Source organism: Podarcis raffonei, chromosome 1, assembly GCF_027172205.1.
Source record: "Podarcis raffonei isolate rPodRaf1 chromosome 1, rPodRaf1.pri, whole genome shotgun sequence".
NCBI lineage: Eukaryota > Metazoa > Chordata > Lepidosauria > Squamata > Lacertidae > Podarcis > Podarcis raffonei.
Window position 1 is genome coordinate 52669646 of NC_070602.1, and position 20915 is coordinate 52690560.

At 48.3% G+C, this 20915-nt stretch overlaps 1 protein-coding gene across 1 annotated transcript in view; it reads left to right on the top strand.

The window, feature by feature from the left end:
- Positions 1 to 2311: 2311 nt before the first annotated feature.
- The window catches only part of ALX4 (ALX homeobox 4), a 75037-nt gene continuing 56433 nt past the window's right edge, over positions 2312 to 20915 (top strand). Inside the window, exon 1 of the mRNA XM_053387543.1 lies at positions 2312 to 3037. Within this exon, the coding sequence (XP_053243518.1) occupies positions 2578 to 3037 (460 nt within the window). The 5' untranslated portion in view covers positions 2312 to 2577. The remainder of the gene's footprint in view (positions 3038 to 20915) is intronic.

Consider the following 20915-nt stretch of genomic DNA (forward strand, 5'->3'; position numbering starts at 1 on the left):
GGTGGTCCAGGTCTCTTCTCAGGAGCGTGTGCGTGTGCGTGTGTGTGTGAAGTATCCTTGCTAATATATTATTAAATCCGGTTATAGATTATATACGGATTTCCCCCTGAATAATAAGCGCTGCCCATACACCAACAAGTTAACACAGAAGGGTTTAGGAATGACGTCTGGCTGGATCCGGCCAAACCGTCCGTCTCCAAAAACGGTCGTCCTGCTACGCTTTCAAAGTTGGTTTCACACTAGTCCACTCCGCCAACAGGTGCCTATTCCTGGGCCCACGAAGCCAGTGGGGCTTGAATCAGTTGAGCTATGTCGCCCTGGCTAGGTTGTGGATCAGGCTGCAAATCGGTTTAGGCACCAGCAGTCCGCATTCGGAACGGACGTTTGAACCCTCTCTAAGTAGCTATTTGGAGAGGTAGCTTAGGTCTGATACATGACGCCCTGGCTACACCGACGTCCCTGAGCTGAAATAGTGTGTTCTTATTTTCAGACGTGTGGTGAGGGCTTTTTGGTTGCGTTTGCGTTTCGTTTGATTTTATATCTCCGCGTCTCCTTTTGCCCTTAAATTGCTTTCTTATTGTATTTATTGTAAGCCGCCCAGAGAGCTTTTTATGTTGCGGGGCGGCGTAATTGCAAAAAAAAAGTAATTAATTAATCGTCCCCCTAGAGGACAGTGGGACAAACTAATAAACAGAAATACAATGTCAATTCGCTTTGCCTTTGTCGTGCGCAGATCGAGTTGCCCATCTTTCTCAAGGGGCAGCATTTCCCCATCGCAGCACAATGCCATGGGAATTTATAAATGGCAAATGTTATTTCTAGGAAAACGTCTGTTTGGACGCCCACATTCACCTCTTTCATAGGGGTGTCGTTTTCTTGACGTTGTTGTTGTTGTTGTTGTTGTTCCCTAGTGGGGTTCCGCCTTTACAGCCGAGATGGTCCCCGCAAGGAATGGGTTAAGGATCCTTCTGACTGAGGAGCCGCGGATGCCCTTTGCCTAATATCTTTATTACTGAAAACTTCAAGGTAAAGGGAGAGAGCGCCAGCAATGGAAACCAGATGTGGCGATGGAAAAATGAGGGATTACAAAGGGAGACGGAGAAAATGGAGCGTAAAGGGGCAGCAGGAGTTAAAATGGGGAAGGAGGAGCGTCGTGAAGTCGAGCTGACTTTTGCAGGATCCGTTTCAAAGGCCTGGAACGGCGGATGCCAAGCCGTGTAAACATCTTTGGAAGCGCAATCGACCAATTCGGATCCGCGGCTGGCAAATGGAGAGCTCTAGCCCTGGTTGTGCCGAGGAGGAGAATGGGGAGGCGTGAATTGAAAGAAAACCACGAGCAGCGATTTCAGTTGTGGTGTGGTTGGTGATGATGGGAGAAAGATCATCAGCATCACCACCATATCTAGGAAATCGAACTTGCCTCCTCCTCTTTATGCGCTTTTAGCAGCTATTCATTTTGTTGCAAAAACAAAGTCTTGCTCGTTCCACAGGTGAAATGCAACAGGGGGCAGAAATTCAACCAGTCGAGCGTTTCCTACCAGGCCCCGGAAACGGGGCCAGGAGCTGAGCCGGTTGAATTTCTACCTGTCGCGCGTGGTTTCCCAGCCACAAAAGCCCTGCCAGGACACACAGAGACACACCTGGCAACCTTCATAAAGGGAAGCCTGACAACAAGCGGAGACCTTTCTCTGCGGCCCAGCAAAACGACAGGCTCCTCCAGTGTCCCAGTTGCTACGAAAGAGAAAAGCACCGGGGAGAAGGGGGTGGGCCAAGCAGAGGGTGGGGAGACTCCCCAGTGCAGTTTTTAATAAAGGAGGGCAGATCAGAAACGACTCCACAGGCCTGCAGCTGCCAGGCTAAGGCCGCGGGGAAGATGGACCAAGGCGAATCGACTGTGTCGGATCGGCATTAAATTTCCGCTCTCTCGCTCTCTGCGCGCACAGACCCTCGCATTCATCCCGCTAATCGCATTACTGTCATGTGGCTGGTGTGTTTTATTGTTTTTGCGGTTGTGATTTTTAATATATATCTCTATCTATAAATCCTAAAATAAAGCTTTTTCCTCCCTCCCCACGCCTTCTCCCGTTCAATGCAGAAAATAAAAACCCTGATCTGCGTCCTACTTTTTTTCTTCCCTTCCCCTTCCCCTCCGTACTTCTTCCTGTCCCTGCACATATTGATCAGGGCTGGGAAGGGGAGTTTATGTGGCTTGGTGTGGCTGGAGGCGAGGAGGGGAAAGTGGGGGAGTCGAGGGAAGAGGAGGAGGAAAAGAGAGGAAGAGGGGGGCGAGAGACAAGAAAGCAGGGTTCCTTGAGGAGGGATTCCCCCCTTTGCTTCCTCTCCTCTTGGAGCCAGAGAGAGGGAGAGGAGGCGGGAGGAAAGAGACCCTCTCCCCCTCTTCGCTAGATCTTCTGGGTGTGGGGGGATCTGTTTAGCTCTCAAGAACATCTGAATCCTCTTAGTGCTCGCTCGCCCAGCTGTGTGTGTGAGAGAGGGGGGGAGTTGGAGGAAGAGAGAGAGAGAGAGAGGGTTGCTGGTGGTGGATGAGGACACTGCGGGGCCCTTTTAATTTTAGGCATGAATGCCGAGAGTTGCGTTTCGTTCTGCGACCCAGCTGCTGCCATGGATTCCTTCTACAACGCCGCCTCGCAGGGCAGCGCCGACGGCTCCTCGCCTTTTAGGGCATTCCCCGGCGGCGGAGGCAGCGACAAGTTCAGCCCCGCTTTCCTGGCCAGCAAAGGGCAAAGCTTCGGAGACAGCGGCAGCGGCAGCAGCAGCCCCAAGTGCCGGAGCCGCTACAGCCAGCCGGAATGTCCCAACCTCGACGGCAGCGGCGGGCAGCAGCAGCAGCAGCAGCAAGCGCCGTCGGCCGCCTCTTTTAACAAGTATCACCCGCAGCAGCAGCAGCAACAACAACAGCCTCCGCCGCCGCCGCCTCTCTACGCGCAGAGAGGCTCGTGCAAAAGCCCGTCGAGCGGCAGCCTCAAGCTGCAGGACGCCAGCGGCCACAACGGAGCGCTGCAGCTCTCCTGCTACGGTGAGTTCCCCGAGTCGGTCAAGATGGGCTGTGCACGGGTTTGTAGATTTTTGTTTCCCCGCACTCCCCCCAAAAAGCAGCCAGTCTGGGCTTGCCTGGAGTTATTATTAATTCGTTTCCGTTTTTGCAGGGCTTCTCCTTGCAAATCCGGAGTCACTCCTGCGTCGCTCTTCACCATTTCCACGCTACGTTCTCCGGGGATGTAATTCGGATTTTGGATTCTCCCCACTCTCGCACACGTTCCCTCTCTCCCCTGTGTAGTGTAGAATATTATGGACTAGATAGATACCTCTGGTCTCCAAAGTGGAAGCCTACGAAAAGGTTCAAGAGATGGGAAGGAAGGGAGACATCCTTAGATAGAAAAATTGATGTTTTTAAAAAATTGATCTTTTCTCCTGGGGTCGCTTGCAGATACCTCCGTTGGCTGGGTCCACACGCTAGTTAAACCCATACATGTTAAGCCAATTGATGTTCATAGGGGTGACCGTCCATTACTGGAAGACATAGATTTCAGTTTAAATTTATAACATTTATATGCATTTATAAGAACTTTCTGATGCTTTGGTCCTCGTTATGCCCCCTGTCTCCTTTCCTGGCCAAGTCATTTCTCCTTCTCTCCCCCCCCCCCCCCAATATGACCAAATTCATAACGATGACTTAGGTCAGTGCGTTCAAACGTTTCCTGGCTATGGACGCTCAGGTTTCCCAAAATCAGATGTCGTTCGAAAGCAACTAGGTAAAGCTTTCCGTCCGCGAAGTCTGGGTTGGCGGCGGCGACGCGCAGCTTTTCATTAGCGTCAATTAAATCATCTCCTCCTCGACTTGGCTTAATGAGTCGCCTTAACCCGGATTCGTTCTCGTTACAAGTTTAACGACGCGGTTAAAATGGCAGGCAAATGTTTGCTTTAGACGGTTATTCTGGGAGGATTAATTAGAGATAAGGGATAGTGAAAATTGAAAAATAGAATTATAGAATTATCTCTCTGGGTCTTTTTTCTCCCCTGTCGCTCCTCCTTGCAAACCCGCTCGATTCGAGGCACCTGAGAGAGCTCACCTTCTGCAATCCTAAACCCGTTTACGTCCTATTTTAAAAAAAACAAACCCAGAGATTTCAACTGGTCCTAAAAAGCGGCGATCCTAAGTTTACACGTCGAACTTCTCATCTCCGACAAAACTTTCACCAAAGACTCAAACGGGGCAGAGGAATCAGGAATGTAATTCCAAGCAAGTGGAAACATAGTTCAGTCAAAATTGGCCATTTTTTACTTCTTGTTAAATCTATTGCATTAAGTTGATCCATTTTGGCTGGATCGTGACCAATAGCGGAGAAGGAAACACTGTCCGACTTGAGCCTATTTCAGTACTCCGAAAAGGGTTGCTTCTAGTGTCTGTCTTTGTTACTCCCCCTCCAAAAGCCCTCTTTGTCCCCACTGACTCTATGAGTCAGAGATCCAGAGAGGTGATGGAGGATAACTGGCTCAAGGTCACCGAGCGAGCTTCACGGAGAAGCGGGGATTTGAACCCAGAACTTCTTGATCAAAGTTCAGCACTGTCCACTACACTCCCGTCACGCTCCTTTCGATCTCCTTGTCTTTACGACTCGATTTGTCCGTTCCAGTTGCTTTTTCCTAGTCAGGTTTACCTTCGGAGGACTCCCCCCACCCCCCTTCACTCACTTTCTCGTTTCCAAATTCAGAGGACGTCGAAGGCACCTTCCATTTCTTCCCCGCCCCCCCAACGGGTTCGGAAGTCTGAGAGTGTTTTCTGACTAGAGGGAAAACCAGAGGGCCTGGGGTTACGTTAACAAGCCATCCATCACCGCAGCAGCAAAGAGAGGTCCCGATTTCTTCCAGCGCTTGCTGGCCTCCTACCCTCCCTCCCCTAGACTCGTTAAACCGGCTGGTTACCTAACAAAGTTGAAGTGGGGCCGGAATTCCCCTCTTCTCGTTCGCCCCGTCGGGCTCCCTTTGCAGATCCGCTGCTGAAGGGCAAAGCCTGTGGCAATCGTGTATCCAGTCTAAGCGTTCAGCAGTTTGAGGTTAGGGGAATTCTGACACTCTGGGCTGCTAAGCCGGTTAGTAATAAGGAAGGTAGGAAACCCAGCGTGAAAGGGCCTGTTTTTTAAAAACAAAACAAAACAGTTCTTTCTGCTATAGGTCTGGGAACACTCCAGCCAGGGCATTTTGGAAGGGTAGGAATTGAATTCCCTTTTAAAGAAATGCACTCCGTGTGTGTGTGTGTGTGTGTGTGTGTGTGTGTGGTAACAGTGTAATTCAATGCATGCATGCTCAGAAATACATCCCATTAAGTTCAACAAGGCTGACTTCCAGGTAAATGGCGAAAAGTTTGCATCCCAAATGAGCTTTCTCCCGGCGCACCCCACCTTGACAAAATCTGGAGGGGGGGCAGCAGTCCTCACCCAAGGACCATTGCCTTTTGACCGTCTCTGTTGATTTCCAGGGAAATCAAAATACTGTACTACTGAATTAAATTATGAATCTGGACATTGGGAGGGGGGATGCAGAGCCCAGAGACCACCCTCCGTCCCAGAAAGTCTCAAGAATTAATTTTATAGCAGGATGTCGCCTTCGCTTTTACTACATAGGGCAAATTTAGTGGTGAGCGGGTTTCCTCTGCGAGGGAGCGCTCAGCTCCTCTAGAAACAGAAAAGGCAGCTGTCGAAACATCTTGCGGCAGAGGAGATCGGAAGGAGGCAAGCCACACCACAAGTCCCTGGTGCCACTAGGAGGGAGAGAAGAAATAACAGATTTCGGTTCCATCCTGCCTTTTAAAAATTGTTTACACTGCCTTTCCGAAAAGCGAAGTGACTCCGAATTGGGCTGCGAAGCAAAGAAGCTCCAGGGAGGCGGTGCATGAGGAGAGAGAGAAAAAGAGAAAGCAGATTTACTGCCCGAGAAGGCCAAGGGCGGCCGAAGTCTCCCGAGAGGCTCGTCTGCTAGGCGATTTCTTCAAAGGCTGCTTCGCATTCCAGGCGCAGCCGCATTTCCACGGCCTGGGACTTCGAATGGAATCCCCGCCGGCGCGCCGAGGGAGAATCCGCGGCAGCCGCTCGGTTCCTAGAGGTGGAGCGCAAGCCATCCTGTCCTGGGTCTGCCAGCGCCAATAAGCGCCGGCTCACCGGCCCCGTAAGAAGTCACTGGCGTCAGCTTTTCAGCGCCCCCCTTCCCCACCCAGAGAATTTCAAGATGATAAATCAGGAGGACGGGGGTAGAGGTGGAAGCGCCCCTTTAGAAAATATTCCCCGACACCTGCCGTGGATCTGTTTTAAATAACCATTTGCGCGCAGTTGGACTCCACTAACAGGCTCTGTTCCGCGGCTCCTATGGGGATTCCAGCCCCAACTGAGTCGAGTGAGCGCTGGTGCTGCCTGCCTCCTTAAACCCACAGGCTTCCAGATTTCCTAAATCGGCTTCCAATCGTAGTACTTCGGCTTAACAATTAATTAGCCGGTATAGTTATAAATCACGATGTGTGGGGAGACGGGTTCCCATTTCTAGATGCTACACTGCCGACGACGTGTTGTTACCACTGACGCCCATCTAACGATATTTTCTGGGGAGGAGAGCTTATTGAAACGGACCGGCCTGAACTTCCGCATTAATGAGCTTAGAAAAATAGCAATAAAAGTAATAGCCAGCTTCATAATAAATCACGATACCCTTCAAAACACACCGAGCAGCTGCGTCTTCGCTGAGATCTTCCTATTTAAAAAATAAATAAAAAATGGGAGGGGGGCATAATAAAGGCACAGCTACAGAGTACCCAACCCCCTTTAAATCGGAGTTATTCTTTCAAAGTGGAGCTCCTAAATTGTAACATTTTGTGTGATGTAGCTTGAAGGACAAGGGCATTTAATAAGAGCCATCTGGATTTGTGGGGATAATTATTTACAAGGAGCCATTAAGCGAGGAATAGTTTCTGATTAGTAGGGAGAAGGTTGGCTTGGGGGTGGTGAGGTAGAAAGGAATGGGATTTCTGGGCACACGAACCACACTATATATATACATTTATCGAGAGTAAAAAGATGGATGGATGTTGGCTGAGACGGGATTACCACCTCGCTCCTTAAAGATTCTTAATCGCTGGAGCCGCGCCATTGCTTTTCGAGCTGAGTAAACCATTTATTTGCGGAGTGTCCAGGGTGGGGCGAGCGGGGAAGGAAGAAGGGCCCTGTGCGGTTTCTGCACATACAAAAGCTAAATACATCCACACATGGGCCGCTTCGGCCAGAGCACGGCCCAAGCCACCGGCATTCGTACAAGAACTGGAAAGCAAACAGCGGCCCATTTTCAGACGCCTGGCCTGAAAGGCAGCTTTCTCGGAGAGATCCGTTCCTCTTCGCCATTAGGGCTGCTTCTGCCACCGCCGCGCAATTGCAGACACGGCTCCCGGTTAGCCACTTCTGCAACCGGATCTCTTAACGATTTGTCGGCCTGGGGAATGGCCTCGCACTGCAATAAAGCGCTAATGGCTTCTGAGTGTCGTTCTGGTTAACCAGCGCGGGCGAGACTTGCCAAACCCCAACTCGTGTATTTTCTTCGCCCGGCTTCGGGCTTCCTCAGGGTGGGTGTCGATTGCCTTACGGATCTTAGGCAGACGAGGAGGAGATCTGGAAGGAAACCTGCATCGGAGGGAACCTGCCTAGGCTTCAGCGTTGCAATGCACTTATATATTACACATAGCCTTAAAAACCCCATTTGCTTGGCAGGGAAGTCCCGCCAAGTTCCTGGGAAGCCACTTCCACTGAAATCAGCAGGGCTTCCTAGCAGATCTGTTTAGATGGTGAAGAGAAAGGGACCACCGTCCAATTGTAAAGAAAAGATGTTGGGGTGCCCCGGGGAGTGGGGTTTGGCGATGCACATTTCCTTCAAACTTTCTCGAGGCTTTTGCAAAATGGAGCTCTGCGGCCTACATGCCTCGCGCAGAAGAAACCATCCTCTCGATTTCCACAGACTTTCCAGGCAGTGTGGAGAATACCCGCATTCCCCTCTTAGGGTAGGGCTGGTGGGCTTAGGGCCTACTCTCCTGAGCCGACGGAAGTTACTGCCAGGACGCTTTCCAACTAGGCCGCAATGGCACTTCCCCGTGTTTTCCCCTCAAGTGCTTTTCCAGCCGGGCCCAGGTCTGCGTTGTGTTGGTGGGGGAATCGAGGCCCAACTGAGGCTTGTGTTTGTGTGTGACAGGGGACGTCCTTAAAAAAAAATAAAAAATGGCGCGGAACCCGAAGGGTGTCTGCACTGGAAAACTTTCTAGGCTCCTAAAAAGGAATATACGTGATTCAGCTGCACATGGGGAGCTACACCCACCCTACAGAACCTTTCCCCAAAGCAGCAGCGCCATGTTTTCTTTATTGAAGCTTGGGCTTCAGAAGATCTTCCCCGAAATCAGAACATTTGCAGGGCACGTCGAGGGTGTGAGGAGAGTTTGCCAAGGCCGTCTTCGCAGTTTCTTAGCGGGCCAACCTAGGTGGAAAGGGGAACGTTTGGCTCTGTTGCTCCCTGGAAACGAAAGGCAAGAGCTTCGCGTGTTATTCATCCCGCTAAGGTGGCTCCTGAGCTCTATTCGGCCAATGGAAATGGCGACGGAGCCGCCTCCTCTTCTTTGTGGCTCCCGAAGCAAACCCTGCGCTTCGATCCCCGGGCTTGTTATGGCGCCTCTCGATTTTTGGCTTGCGCTGCTGGTTTTTATTTCATGTTTTGTTGGATGATTTCCCCGTTTCCCCTCCCCAAAGTCCACCCATTTGATTCTTTCTAAACCTGAGAACAATAACCTAACAAGATTTAGCAAAACAACAAAGCCCCACCATTCTCCCAGCTGCTCTTCTAGGCTGCCTTTGCTCATTGCCCTTCGCTTTGCAATGTCTGCCACCCTTGGCGCCCCGGACTCTTGACTGTTCCAGCATCCCGAGGGCAAGCCGTGGGCGCCGGCGGTGGGGGACGTGCCAGGGTCGGTGGGATGGGAGGACGGCACGCTTCCGTAGGAGAGAGGAGCCTAATGGGAGCCATTTCCCCAGAAAGCGCCCTCCATACATGCCAGTGTATAACTTTGCAGCAGCGGCTTTTTGCTAGATTTAAAAGCCAGCTCACGAGATCATCACCCCCGCTTTGTCCACAGCCTCGCTAGAGACCCCTGTTTCAAACAGACCCATCTCACAGATCCCACAGATCCATTTTCCCTCTTCCACCACCAGAACTGAGCAAAACCTCTTCAGAGCAGCGCTGGGCCTGTAAAACGGGCAGCGCCGCAGCGGAACATACATGCTCAAGAGCAGAGTATGTTAGGATCAGGGTGTTCATGTCAAAATGTGAAGGGAGTGAGTTCCCATAAGCGGCCTCCACCCATCTACCCCCATAGATTGGAGGATAGGGAAATTTTCAAGGATGCAGTCCTGGTCATTGACGTGTAGCCGGAATCTCTGACTTCAGTAGGCTCACTCCCAAGTGATAACTGTGCACAACGTGTAATTAATACAAAGACATTGCAATCCGAATCAAGTAAAATGCTTTAGATTCGAATTAAGGGCTTTCACTTTAGTGTGTGCAGTTCTTGTACGTAAAGTTGGAAGAAAATAATTATTTGCTTACTGACGTGTGTGTACTTTAGCAAATGGGAAGCGGAGTGACTTCAGATAAGCAATGGAACCGATATCCTGGAGCCTAGTTTTTATTCGGTTTTGGTTTACTAATGAGATTTGCGTGGATAAATGCTCAAAATGTGCCTCTCTTTTCTTAATACGATCCTCTTTACTTTCTTGCTTCAAAACTTCTGGCTGTAGATAATCCCCTCACACACTGGAACAGCAATTAAAATAAAAAGCGTATAGCCTAAGAGTATATACTTGTGTTAGAGGTGTGACGGGGGCGGGAGCGCTGCTCGCGAGTGATTTATGGCTGAAAGTAATCTGAATTACTATTTCTCAGTCTTGGGGCTGAGATAAATCATATTTCAGTATAAGGAAATGTATTGCCCTCTTGAAATATGGTTTGGGGAGGGACGGGGCGTTGGGGAGAGGGGTGGGGGTCTCTTTCGAGGCGTGCGAGAGAATGTGCCCTGGGATGTTTGCTCACCGGATTAAGAGAAAGAAAAACTGCTTTTCCTGGCACAGGAAAATCCTAAAGTGCCAGGCCTGGCAGATCATAACGACCTGTTTTATTTTAGAGCGAACAACCAAGGCAGTCTATAAAGCAGTATTGTTTGGGAGGAGTGCGCGCGCTGAGAACGTGGCTTTAGGAATTGATACAGAGAGCCGAGGGTTTTTTTAAAAATAGAACATAATCATAGAATTGTAAAGTTGGAAGGTACCCCGAGGGTCATCTAGTTCAACCTCCTGCAATGCAGGAATCTCAACTCGATTTCGGGCAATTTTAAAAATGTCCCAAAAACGAAGGCAGCCATCAGGGCCAATGGCCTTGCTGGAGAATAATCCCTAGACACGTTTAGCATCTTGACCCAAGGATGGTGAGCCAGCAGACCTGCTCTTTTGCCCCGCTCGTGTGAATGTCTTGCGAGGGGATTCCGTGTCCTTGCAACCTGCCCTGGCCTTGTCAGGTCAGAAAATAAGAGAAAGTGGTGGGGCCAGATCTAGTGTGGATACTTGTGGCCCTCCCTCCAGAAGTTGTTGGGACTACAGCTCCCGACATCTGTGAGCATTAGGCGCGCTGATCGTGGCTGATGGGAGTTTGAATCCAACGACCATCGCAGCGGCGATCCCAGATTCCCCACCCCGGGTCTAGCCTGGCCCGCTGCGGTGGGGCCCAAAGAGTACACCCGCTCTCACGATGCACACCACAGGGTGCCCTAAACAGACACCAGGCGGTCCGGATCTGTTCTTTTGAGGAACAAGCCCACTACTCCCAGTGTCGTCTGAGCGAACGATCCAACCGTATGGCGAGGAAGGAGGAAACTTGACCCTCCTTCGCACCACCATAATCAGTAGCCAGCCTCAGGGGACAGCCCTTCCCGATCGCCACCTGGGAATCTGTCGGACGCCCAACGCCACTGACTTGGGATCTTCTTTTGTCCTCTCAGATCAGGCAGAGTAGAGCAGCGATCCTTGTCGCTGCTATGGTAAGCTCCTGGTGACTTCTGCATTTCATTTCCCTCTGATCTCACTGCATGCAAAACCGCTACGACCCTGTGTTTGGATACACCTGTAACTCAGGCGACCGCATTCTGATGAAGTGGACGCCAGAATGAATGTTTCTGGGTACCATCAGGCTCCTGCTTTTATTAAAAGAGGCAAACAAGTCTGCCCTTTGGGAAGTGGCGATCTTATAACGTTCACGGAAGATGTTGCAAACCATGCAAGGATTTTTGCTGTCACTCGCTCCTAGGAATAAGTACAAGGAGAAACGGACACCAGGCTTGTAACAGATCGCGCTGTCCAAAAATAAGGTCCAGCTGAGGAAGATACAGGTCTCTTCATCTGGTTCCTCGTGACTCCCAGAAGCCACCTATCTGGGGGAAGAAAAATGGTCGGGGGGCGGCGGCGGAGGGCTGCAATCGCATACCCACCAACCTGAGAATAAAGGGGACTTACTTCTGAGTAGATGTGCATGCGATTGCACTGCAAGCTGAATCTGTGTCTATCCTTCCACGATCTCAGTGATCCCCCTTTAATATTCTCTTTGTCTTGGACAAAACCACACTTTTAGAAGTTATTTGTTTGCTCTTCTCTAAAGTCTTTAAAAGTCAATCAGGAGGATGCAATTATTGTGACGCTCAAGTTAGAGGTTATCATCTATCCCCACCACCACCATAAAAATGGGTGCGTGTGTGCGGGATCTGTGTACAGAGCACAGTCTACACAGAGAAATTTCCTGGAGCAAGCTATTCATTTTATTACGCTTCCCAGTGGGTTGGTTCAGAGTTTTAAAGGTTACTAACGACGAATTTCTGCAGAATGGTGCAGATAAAAGGCATTTCCGTCTTGCAGAGGGAGGAGGCGTTGCTCTGATAACTCTTAAAACCGTTCTTTAACCAAGATCGTTTGCCTCCATCCTCTCTTATGGATGGAGAGGATATTTGAAATTGCATCGTGGTTTGTGAGCTCGCCACGACAAGATTGGCCTGCTTATGCATTAATGATTTAGAAATAAGGGGCAGTTTAAAGAGACTCAAAGCGAAAGGTGGATGAGGTCAATGCGGTGGTCTGTTGAGAGTGAGAAGAGGAATGCTAGAAAGCCTGTCCTGGGAAGAGAGTGAAAACGGAGCAGTCCACTTCACAAAATAAGCCGCGAACCGGTTGCCTTTAACTTAACGAAATTCAGCCAGGAAATCGGGGCTTGGCGATTTTACGGGAGGGAGCAAGAAAACCACGTAAAAGGAGGAACTGACTGCGTTGACCTTCCAGATGGAATTGGACCCCAATTCCCACTTGTCCCACACAGCACAGCCAATGGTCAGGGATGATGGGAGCCGCAGCCCAATAACACCTGGAGAGAGACAAATTCCCCATCACAGTGCTATGGATTTCTTTCCTTTATTCTCTATCGACAAATCGAATGATGGTGCAACTGACTAGCAAAGGGTGACAGCTTGTAATAAATAGGCAGTTGAACTGGAGGAATGCATGTGCCAACCACCTCTCCTCGCTCGAGCTATCTTTTGCCACCATTTGCAGGAGCTGTCTGAATCGGTTCTCTTCGTGGCATGAGAGGCAGCTCTGTGTGCGGTGCTGGGAGATCCAATTGAATTAGATCTTTTCTCAGAACCCCGGTAAGGGGTTCAGAATCTGCAATTTATTCCTACCTGCTGCTCATTTGGATCTGTCATTCAGGACCAACAATGCGCTTAGGGTTGCTACTTCTTCTTCTTTTTGTATCACAGCGCTCCTGTACATGAGAGAAAGAGAGTATTTTCCTGGCATTGAGATACAGTGTTGGAGCTGCTGTTGCTGGTCCTACAATATTCTAGGAGCTTATGTGGGATTTCAAATGTGTTAAGTTTCATCAGTCATCACCATGTAAAATAAACGTATTCTGGACTTCCACAGTCAGCTCATCTCTGAGTCTCTGAGAAGAATCAAAGCACCTGCTTTGCATGAAGAAGGTCCAATGCATCTCTAGGTAGGGTTTGGAGAAACCCCCTGCCTGAATCCTGGCGAGCTGCTTCCAGTCTGTGCAGACAATACTGAGCTAAATGAAGCAATGATACGTCTCTGTGAAATGACTGGCCACAGACTTGGCTTGGGGAGCACATAGCAATTTCACCAGTGTAAACATGCCTCTTTTGCAAAATTCTCATTGTGAAGCTGGATACCACAGACCTGTAGAGCTCTAATTTTCATTTTGCTGATTTGAAAGGGCTGCTGCAGCAGTGTGAACTGACCCCTCCCTAATCTTGTAAAATGCAGGTCTGAGATGAGGAGTGTCTCTTTCAAATAGACTCACTTTCATCCCTATCTGTACCCCAGGGAACTTGAAGTATCTGGATTTAAAGCTTTAGATACACCCTGGCCTTTAACATATTGGGCATATGCTCCATGGATTGCAGTGGAATAATGGAGAGGAGACTACCAATCTCAAACACATTACTGAGTGTTCATTACATCACCAATGCCAGGGTGTGTGTGTTATCATCAACACCACTTTTGGGAATGGTCACTGTAGTTCTTTTATAGCCAAGGTCATGTCTATTTAGACATCAAACTCATTGAGCTGAAGAGATTTATTCCTAGGTAAATTGGCACAGGATAGCAGCTTTAATGTAGTTGCCCCAGACTGTATTATTGACATTTCATTTCCCTCTGACGTCACTGCTTACATATTCCTCACCACCTCTCATCTCCTTCTCTCCCCACACCAGCCCCATCTTGCCAACAGGATAACAAATCATGTGTCAGATGAAATGGACTCATTTACTTGCTAGGAAATTTGTTTTTGTCTGCTTCTTACTTGCTTGTTTTGCTGTTTATTTTCATGTGTCAAAAACATGGTATCACTCACCTGTGGCCTTGAAGTGATCCAGTCTTCTCCAGCACCCCCTTTTCCACTGAACTGTGTATTGGGTGTGAATGAGGCTGAGTCCTTGGTGAAGTGACTGTATGTGCTTTAGATGTTGGTGCACAGAAGTTCTCTCTCTGTGTGTGTTAAATCTGTGACAGTTCATACACACATGCAAATCATCATGAGGCTGCAGCCATCAGGCGATGAACATGCAGGGATGTCTTGAAAGAGCCCTTTGAACTGATTAGCGCATGATACAGGGATGGGAAACGTGGTCCTCCAGAAGTGTTGAACTACAACTCCCATAGTCATTTATCATTGGCCACGATAGGGCCCAACAACAGTTGGAAGGCCATCTCTGGTGTACCAGAAAGCTGAAGAGCAAGTTATATCATGCAAGCAAAGCAACTTGCAAGTAATTACTAACTTCTGTCTTTTTTGCATGGGGGGCACTTCAGAGAGATTTCCCTCAATGTTTGGTTGCTTTCTAGGTGAGAGCACAAAAGGAAGGTGTACAATGATGTACACCCAATGTTCTTGGCTACTCAACCAGGAATGGACAACCTGCGGCCTTCCAGATGTTATTGGACTCAGCTCCCATCAGACCCAGCGAGCATGGCCAATGGTGAGGGATGATGGGAGTTGTAATCCTAGCAACATCGGGGGGGGGACAGGTTGCCCATTCCCGCTTCAGAACAAGGGTGGTGCAGCATTGAAGTTGGACTGGAGATCCAGGGCCCAAAGTAAGGAAGGGGCAACAGTCCATCCTGAAGCAAGGTAGGGAAGAAAAATATCCTGATAGTGGTGGACATTCTAACCAGCTCTTGCAAAGGAGAGATGTTGTCTTTTAAGTGGCACTGCACCCATCATAGCAATGTCCCTGATTTTTGGATCAAACTTATACAGTGTATTGAATATGGCTACCCGTCCCCCTGCCTCCAAATTATAGGAATGAAGGCCATGGATATTGTTGTTGGCATCCATCTGTCTTGGGGGAGAATGGAAGAGTGTGTGCCTTTGGGGGCTGAAGTCAAACCATTGGAGAGTTACATGTATGCTTTTCCCATGGATATAGTGTCATCTAAAGAGGCAAAAGGGACATGGGTGATGCTGTGGGTTAAACCACAGAGCCTAGGGCTTGCCGACCAGAAGGTCAGTAGTTCGAATCCCCGCGATGGGGTGAGGTCCCATTGTTCGGTCCCTGCTCCTGCCCACCTGGCAGTTCGAAACCACCTCAAAGTGCAAGTAGGTAAATGGGTACCAGCGGAAAGGTAAATGGCGTTTCCGTGCGCTGCTGTGGTTTGCCAGAAGTAGCTTAGTCATGCTGGCCACATGACCCAGAAGCTGTACGCTGGCTCCCTCGGCCAGTAAAGCGAGATGAGCGCCGCAACCCCAGAGTCATCCGCAACTGGACCTAATGGTCAGGGGTCCCTTGACCTTTACCTAATGAGGCAAAAGGTGAACAAAAGCTGAAGCTCATAAACTGAATAAGTCATAGGTGTGTGAGAAAGGAGAAACTTGACTCTAAGGATAAGAAAGACTAAAGGTCAAAAGAAGAGTCCCTATAAAAATCCATTGGTTTTTATTTATTTTTTAAGTTAAAGTTTCACTGTTTCCTGTTGAAATAAATTTAGTTTGGGCTGATTCTGCTCAGTGATCAAGTGAAGAATGGACGAGGTAAAGTGTGTGTGTGTGTGAGAGAGAGAGAGAGAGAAAGAGAGAGAGAGAGAGAGAGAAGCATCAGAAGAAAAAGAGAGGCTGAAATCCTAACCACATTTACCTAGGAGTAAGCTCCATTGAATACTGTAGGACTTACTTCTGACTATCCATGGTTAGTCTTGGACTATACGGTTTGATCGAGACTAGGGATGAGATGAGGACAATTAGGACAGCAGAATTTGGTCTGCACCAGTTCAGACAGCCGGTGGGAATACAATGTGTGTGTGTTTGTGTGTGAGAGAGTTGCCCTCACCTGCAGCCCCTGCACATTGCGCTCCGTGTGTAGCTCAGGCCTCTGGTACCACTTAGCAGAAAAGCTCTCGGCAGGATTGGAACTCGCGGCAGCCTGCGGCTCCCCGCCGCTGGCTTTCATCTTACCCGCTCTCCTTCCTGGAGCGACTCCCATTGGCTACCGCGGTGCCTCTCGCTCGGAGCTAAGAGTTCTGACGCGGCTTGCGCCTTCGCCTTCCCTCTTGCACAACAGGGGTCGCCAGCGCGGTCATTCAAACGGCTCCAGCGCCCTCCGAGCGAGAGGGGAGGGGGAAGAGAAGGATCTGGCTTTAGAAGTTGGCGAGAGGCGCTTGGAGCGAGTCCTTCCTCGCCTGGAGGCAGCATCGGAGCCCTTTCCGTCTGCACATGCAGCGAGGCTGTGGGATTCTTCATGCGCCTGAAAGGTAGGGCTTTTCCCAGACCAGATGTGTCTGCATCTCTTTCACAGAGAGGGAGAAAGAAGCTTTGTTGCTGTTGATTTGGCCGCCTTAAGAGGAGGCTTGTTTGCAGCAATGATGTGTCAAAAGATCCAAACTGCCAGACCTCTCCCCCTTTCCTCTATGCATTCTTCTTCTTCTTTCTGGGCAACTAGAAAAAGAAAGAGAGAAGATTTCCTTTCCTGCATGGCCAGTTTATTTTCCCGTTGCTTTGCTCTGAAATTAACTCTGTTTTCTCCATGCCTTTTCACACTGGCGCCCCCTAAAAGGCATTTTTTTTTTTTGCCAAGGCCAAAACAACAAGAAGTGGGGTAGGAAGAAGCTGAAAAGTCTTTTCCCCCCACCCCCTCTGTTTTTGATAGCAAGCCACCCACTGCAAAGCAGATGAAACAGAGGAGGATCTGCCTGGGTGAAAAGTTTGGAGATGCTTCCCAAATGTGTCTGCTTGGATGAGACGCCTATGCTCAACAAGATGTATGGAGGCCAGACAGCACACATGAAGAGAGAGAGAAAGAGTGTGTGTGTGTTATCTGGGCCTGTAGGCTGTTTATTTTGCGCTTCCTTCGGGTGTGCGTTCAATGTGGTTGCATGACTAAACCGGCTGGAGTGATTCACTGGCTGCCTTTCTGGGTGACTACTCAAAACAAGTTGTGAATCAATAGAGATGTTTTGGCTCTGCTCCTCAACCTCCCAAGTTAATGCACTCAGGGCTTAAGGAGAGTTAATTTACAGACTTGCAGGCTCTCGAAGCCAGCAGATTTATTCCCCCCTTTTTCCCCCGCACACAGCCATGATGTGTTTTCCCTTGCAGGACAGAGGGTAAGTTTTGGACTGCCAAAACCCTGATGTGAAGGTGCCAGTCACACTCTCGTCTTCCCCATCTCTGTCTAAGACATTTCGCTACCTGGAGTCCAAATGAAGCCCTTGGCTCCTGACAGGACCAAGGCTTGAAACAGTTTTGTGACACCAATTTCTGCTGTCTTTCCTCTTAGTGAAGGTCACTTAACCCAGCTGCATGGCAGGTCTGGTCCTGCTGTGACTCTTCAGTATCCCCGTGCTTCTGACTCAATGGCCAGCCACATCATTAACATTAATGGGCTCAGCAGAAGAATATGAGAATTTAAGTCTGGGCAGGACTTTGGGGCAGAGACCCAGGTCCTCACTTAGCAGAATGAGCCAGGCAGGTCTCCTGGTGAAGCAAGGCTGTTGGTTTACCATATTTTGAAGCAAGTGAAGTTAGTACCTAAAGATGGCTCCTCATATACGGATATTAAGTCCAGAGTCTAAAATGACCCAGATGCACTGCTAGATAGGATTGTTTAAATTTATCAGTTTTTTGAAGTATTCTATCTATACTTCAGTCTTTTAACCAATTTAATAGTCATGGCTTTCCTAGGAATCATGGGACGATCTAAGAAGACTCTCTTAATGAATCTAGATCTAGACTCTTCTCTAGAATGACAACTCCCCGAGCTTCTGAGAATGCTAGATGCCACTACAAAACGACAGTTGCCTGCATTTCTCATGAAGAGGGATTTTTTGCTGAAGCAGTTTAAGTCTAGATGTACTTATGCCCTGTATGGCAAAAGGGAGAAGAAAGTAAAGGAACTGGTCAATGCTTTCATGGTGAGTTGAAGACAGAATAAATAGTCTTAGTGTGGACTACTTTGTGCCTTCATTCAATGTTCTTCCTTTAGTGGTGATGTGTCTATGTATACAAACTTCAAATATAAACAAGCACATAGTAGGCAAGATGGGAAAAACAGCTAAGATGCTTGGATGTCCAGCCAGACCTGAAAATTTGAGATGCTATGCATGAGACACCTTTTGAAAGTCTCTCTGGGTATTCTTAAAAATCGAAACTAAGTTTCAGTTTAGTTTACTGGTCAACCACTTACAATAACAAACTCTGAATATGACATGACACAAAATACAATATAAAGCAGCACTAAACCTAGTACAGCTTGACCATGAACATCTGAACCTCCATGAAATTCTTCCTAAGATTCAGTCCACTCTAAGGCCCCATTTTCACTACACATTTAAAGCAGTATCATACCCAGTTCCCAGGTTCATTTGGGGGGGGAAGCCATAGCTGTTTCAAGTGGTATGATATAGCTTTAAATGTATAGCGCAGACAGGGCCTAAGATATATTGTCAGTGTGCAAGGTGGGAAATGTAATGAAATAGTACATCTTGATACTAGATCCTAGTATAAGTACCTGAATTGTATAGTTTTGGATGGAAAAGCACAGGCTGTGGAACTACTAGATGATAATTCTTAGAAACTAAACAGTGTGATGTTTATGCTATTAATTTGCTTATTGTCTGTAAAGGTAAAGGTACCCCTGATCGTTAGCTCCAGTCACGGATGACTCTGGAGTTTCACGCTCATCTCGCTTTACTGGCCGAGGGAGCAGTTGTTTGTTCACAGAAAGCTTCCAGGTCATGTGGCCAGCATGACTAAGACACTTCTGGCGAACCAGAGCAGCGCATGGAAACGCCGTTTACCTTCCCACCAGAGCAGTACCTATTTATCTACTTGCACTTTGACGTGCTTTTGAACTGCTAGGTAGGCAGGAGCTGGGACCAAACAACAGAAGCTCACCCCGTGGTGGGGATTCGAACCACTGACCTTCCGATCGGCAAGCCCTAGGCTCTGTGGTTTAGACCACAGCACCACCTGCATCTGTAAGAGTTGTTTATTTGCATGAGCTACCCGTGTAGGCTTTGAATATAAGAACAATTTTAAAACAATGGACTAGAGAAGGATGTTAGATAACAGACTATATGGTATCTGGTGAAATTTTCTGGCTTCACTGTTAGATGATGAGAAAGAAAGAAAATTTTTAATTAGAGCTCTTCATACTTTTTTTTTTTTAAAAAACCCTCTAAAGGCTTTTCCCAATTTAATTTTGCCATTATCCATTCACAAACGAGTAATAGAGTATAGCTGCCAGATACAGGAGACAAAATATACACATACACCCTCATCTCAACAAATGGTAGTTAGTATTTATTCAGAAATAAGTCCCACTGTTCAGCTGGGCTTCTTATTCCCCAGCAAGTGTCCATAAGATTATTATACACCCCTTACTTGGAATCCAGAGTTGATAGAAACAAAGCACATTTAGCATACTTCTCTACATTTCCATAATAAGGTTTAGTTGCTATCTCAGAATTTAGTTTATTGATGCAACTTGTTGACAGCTGCATGAAATCTGAAATTTGGTACATGTCTGAAGTGAATGGCAGCAGGGAGAGCATACTGGCTTTTTGCATTACGTTTTGCATCCGTACTATATGCTGCATTCTTCAGGTGTCCTGCCAATTGGCAATCATAATTTGCAGAGATGATCTCTGCAAAACTGAGAACATCCACTATTTCCTATGTTTCTTTTAATGAGCTAACCCTCAAAGGAGGTGTTTGGGTCCATCCCACAGCACTGTGTTAACATCCAGATTATGAAGCAGCTAAATCAGAGTGCTTGGTGTTAAGATGTTTTATAATCCCTTAGTGTTTACAGTACATAATCCTATACATGTCTGCTCTGTCCCCCGAATTCAGTGGGGTTTACATCCTGATAGGTGATTATAGGATTCCAGCCTTTCAGTGTTTTAAATCTACCGTATTTTTCCCTCTATTACACGCAGATTTTTTCTCCTAAAAAGTAAGGGGAAATGTCTGTGCGTGTTATTGAGCGAATGTGTGGTCCCTGGAGCTGACAAGCGCGAGTGAAGGCAAAAATCAGGCAAATATCAAATCGTCCGGAGAAGGGAGGAAAGGAGGGAGGAAGCTGCTGCTTTCCTGCATTCTGCCTCAGGGTCTTACTGCCCACCCGCTTCTGTTTCCTTACTGTGTTTGCTCAAACAAAGAGCAGAGAAAACCCCTCCCCTCCAGGCAAGCAGAGCGTCCTTCCTTCTAATTCCTCTCCCTGCGTCTGGGACTCGAAGGCAACATGCAGGTTGGGGGGGGGGGAGAGAGAGAGAGCTGGCTGGCTTGTGGGGGGGGGACTTTTGCCTTCCTTTCCTCCCTCCGGTAAAACCCCTCTCCTGCATTCTTAGCCAGCTGCTTCTCTGCACACCCCTCTCCTTGTCGCTTCTATGTTTTTCCTTCCCTCCCTACTTAAAACGTGGTTCCAATCACGGATCCACATGGATCCTCAGGATCTTTGCATTGAGTCACCCCAAATTCACCATCAGATCACATAGCAATGATCTGATGCAAAAACAGGGCTGCAATGGTGCAAAAACGTGGTTACAAAGCACGGATCCACATGGATCCTCAGGATCTTTGCATTGGGTCACCCCAAATTCACCATCAGATCACATAGCATGTCCATGGCTACAGCCTGCACCAAAAAAATCACGCACCCACTGTTGCCTGGGGCTGCAATGGTGCAAAAACGTGGTTACAAAGCATGGATCCACATGGATCCTCAGGATCTTTGCATTGGGTCACCCCAAATTCACCATCAGATCACA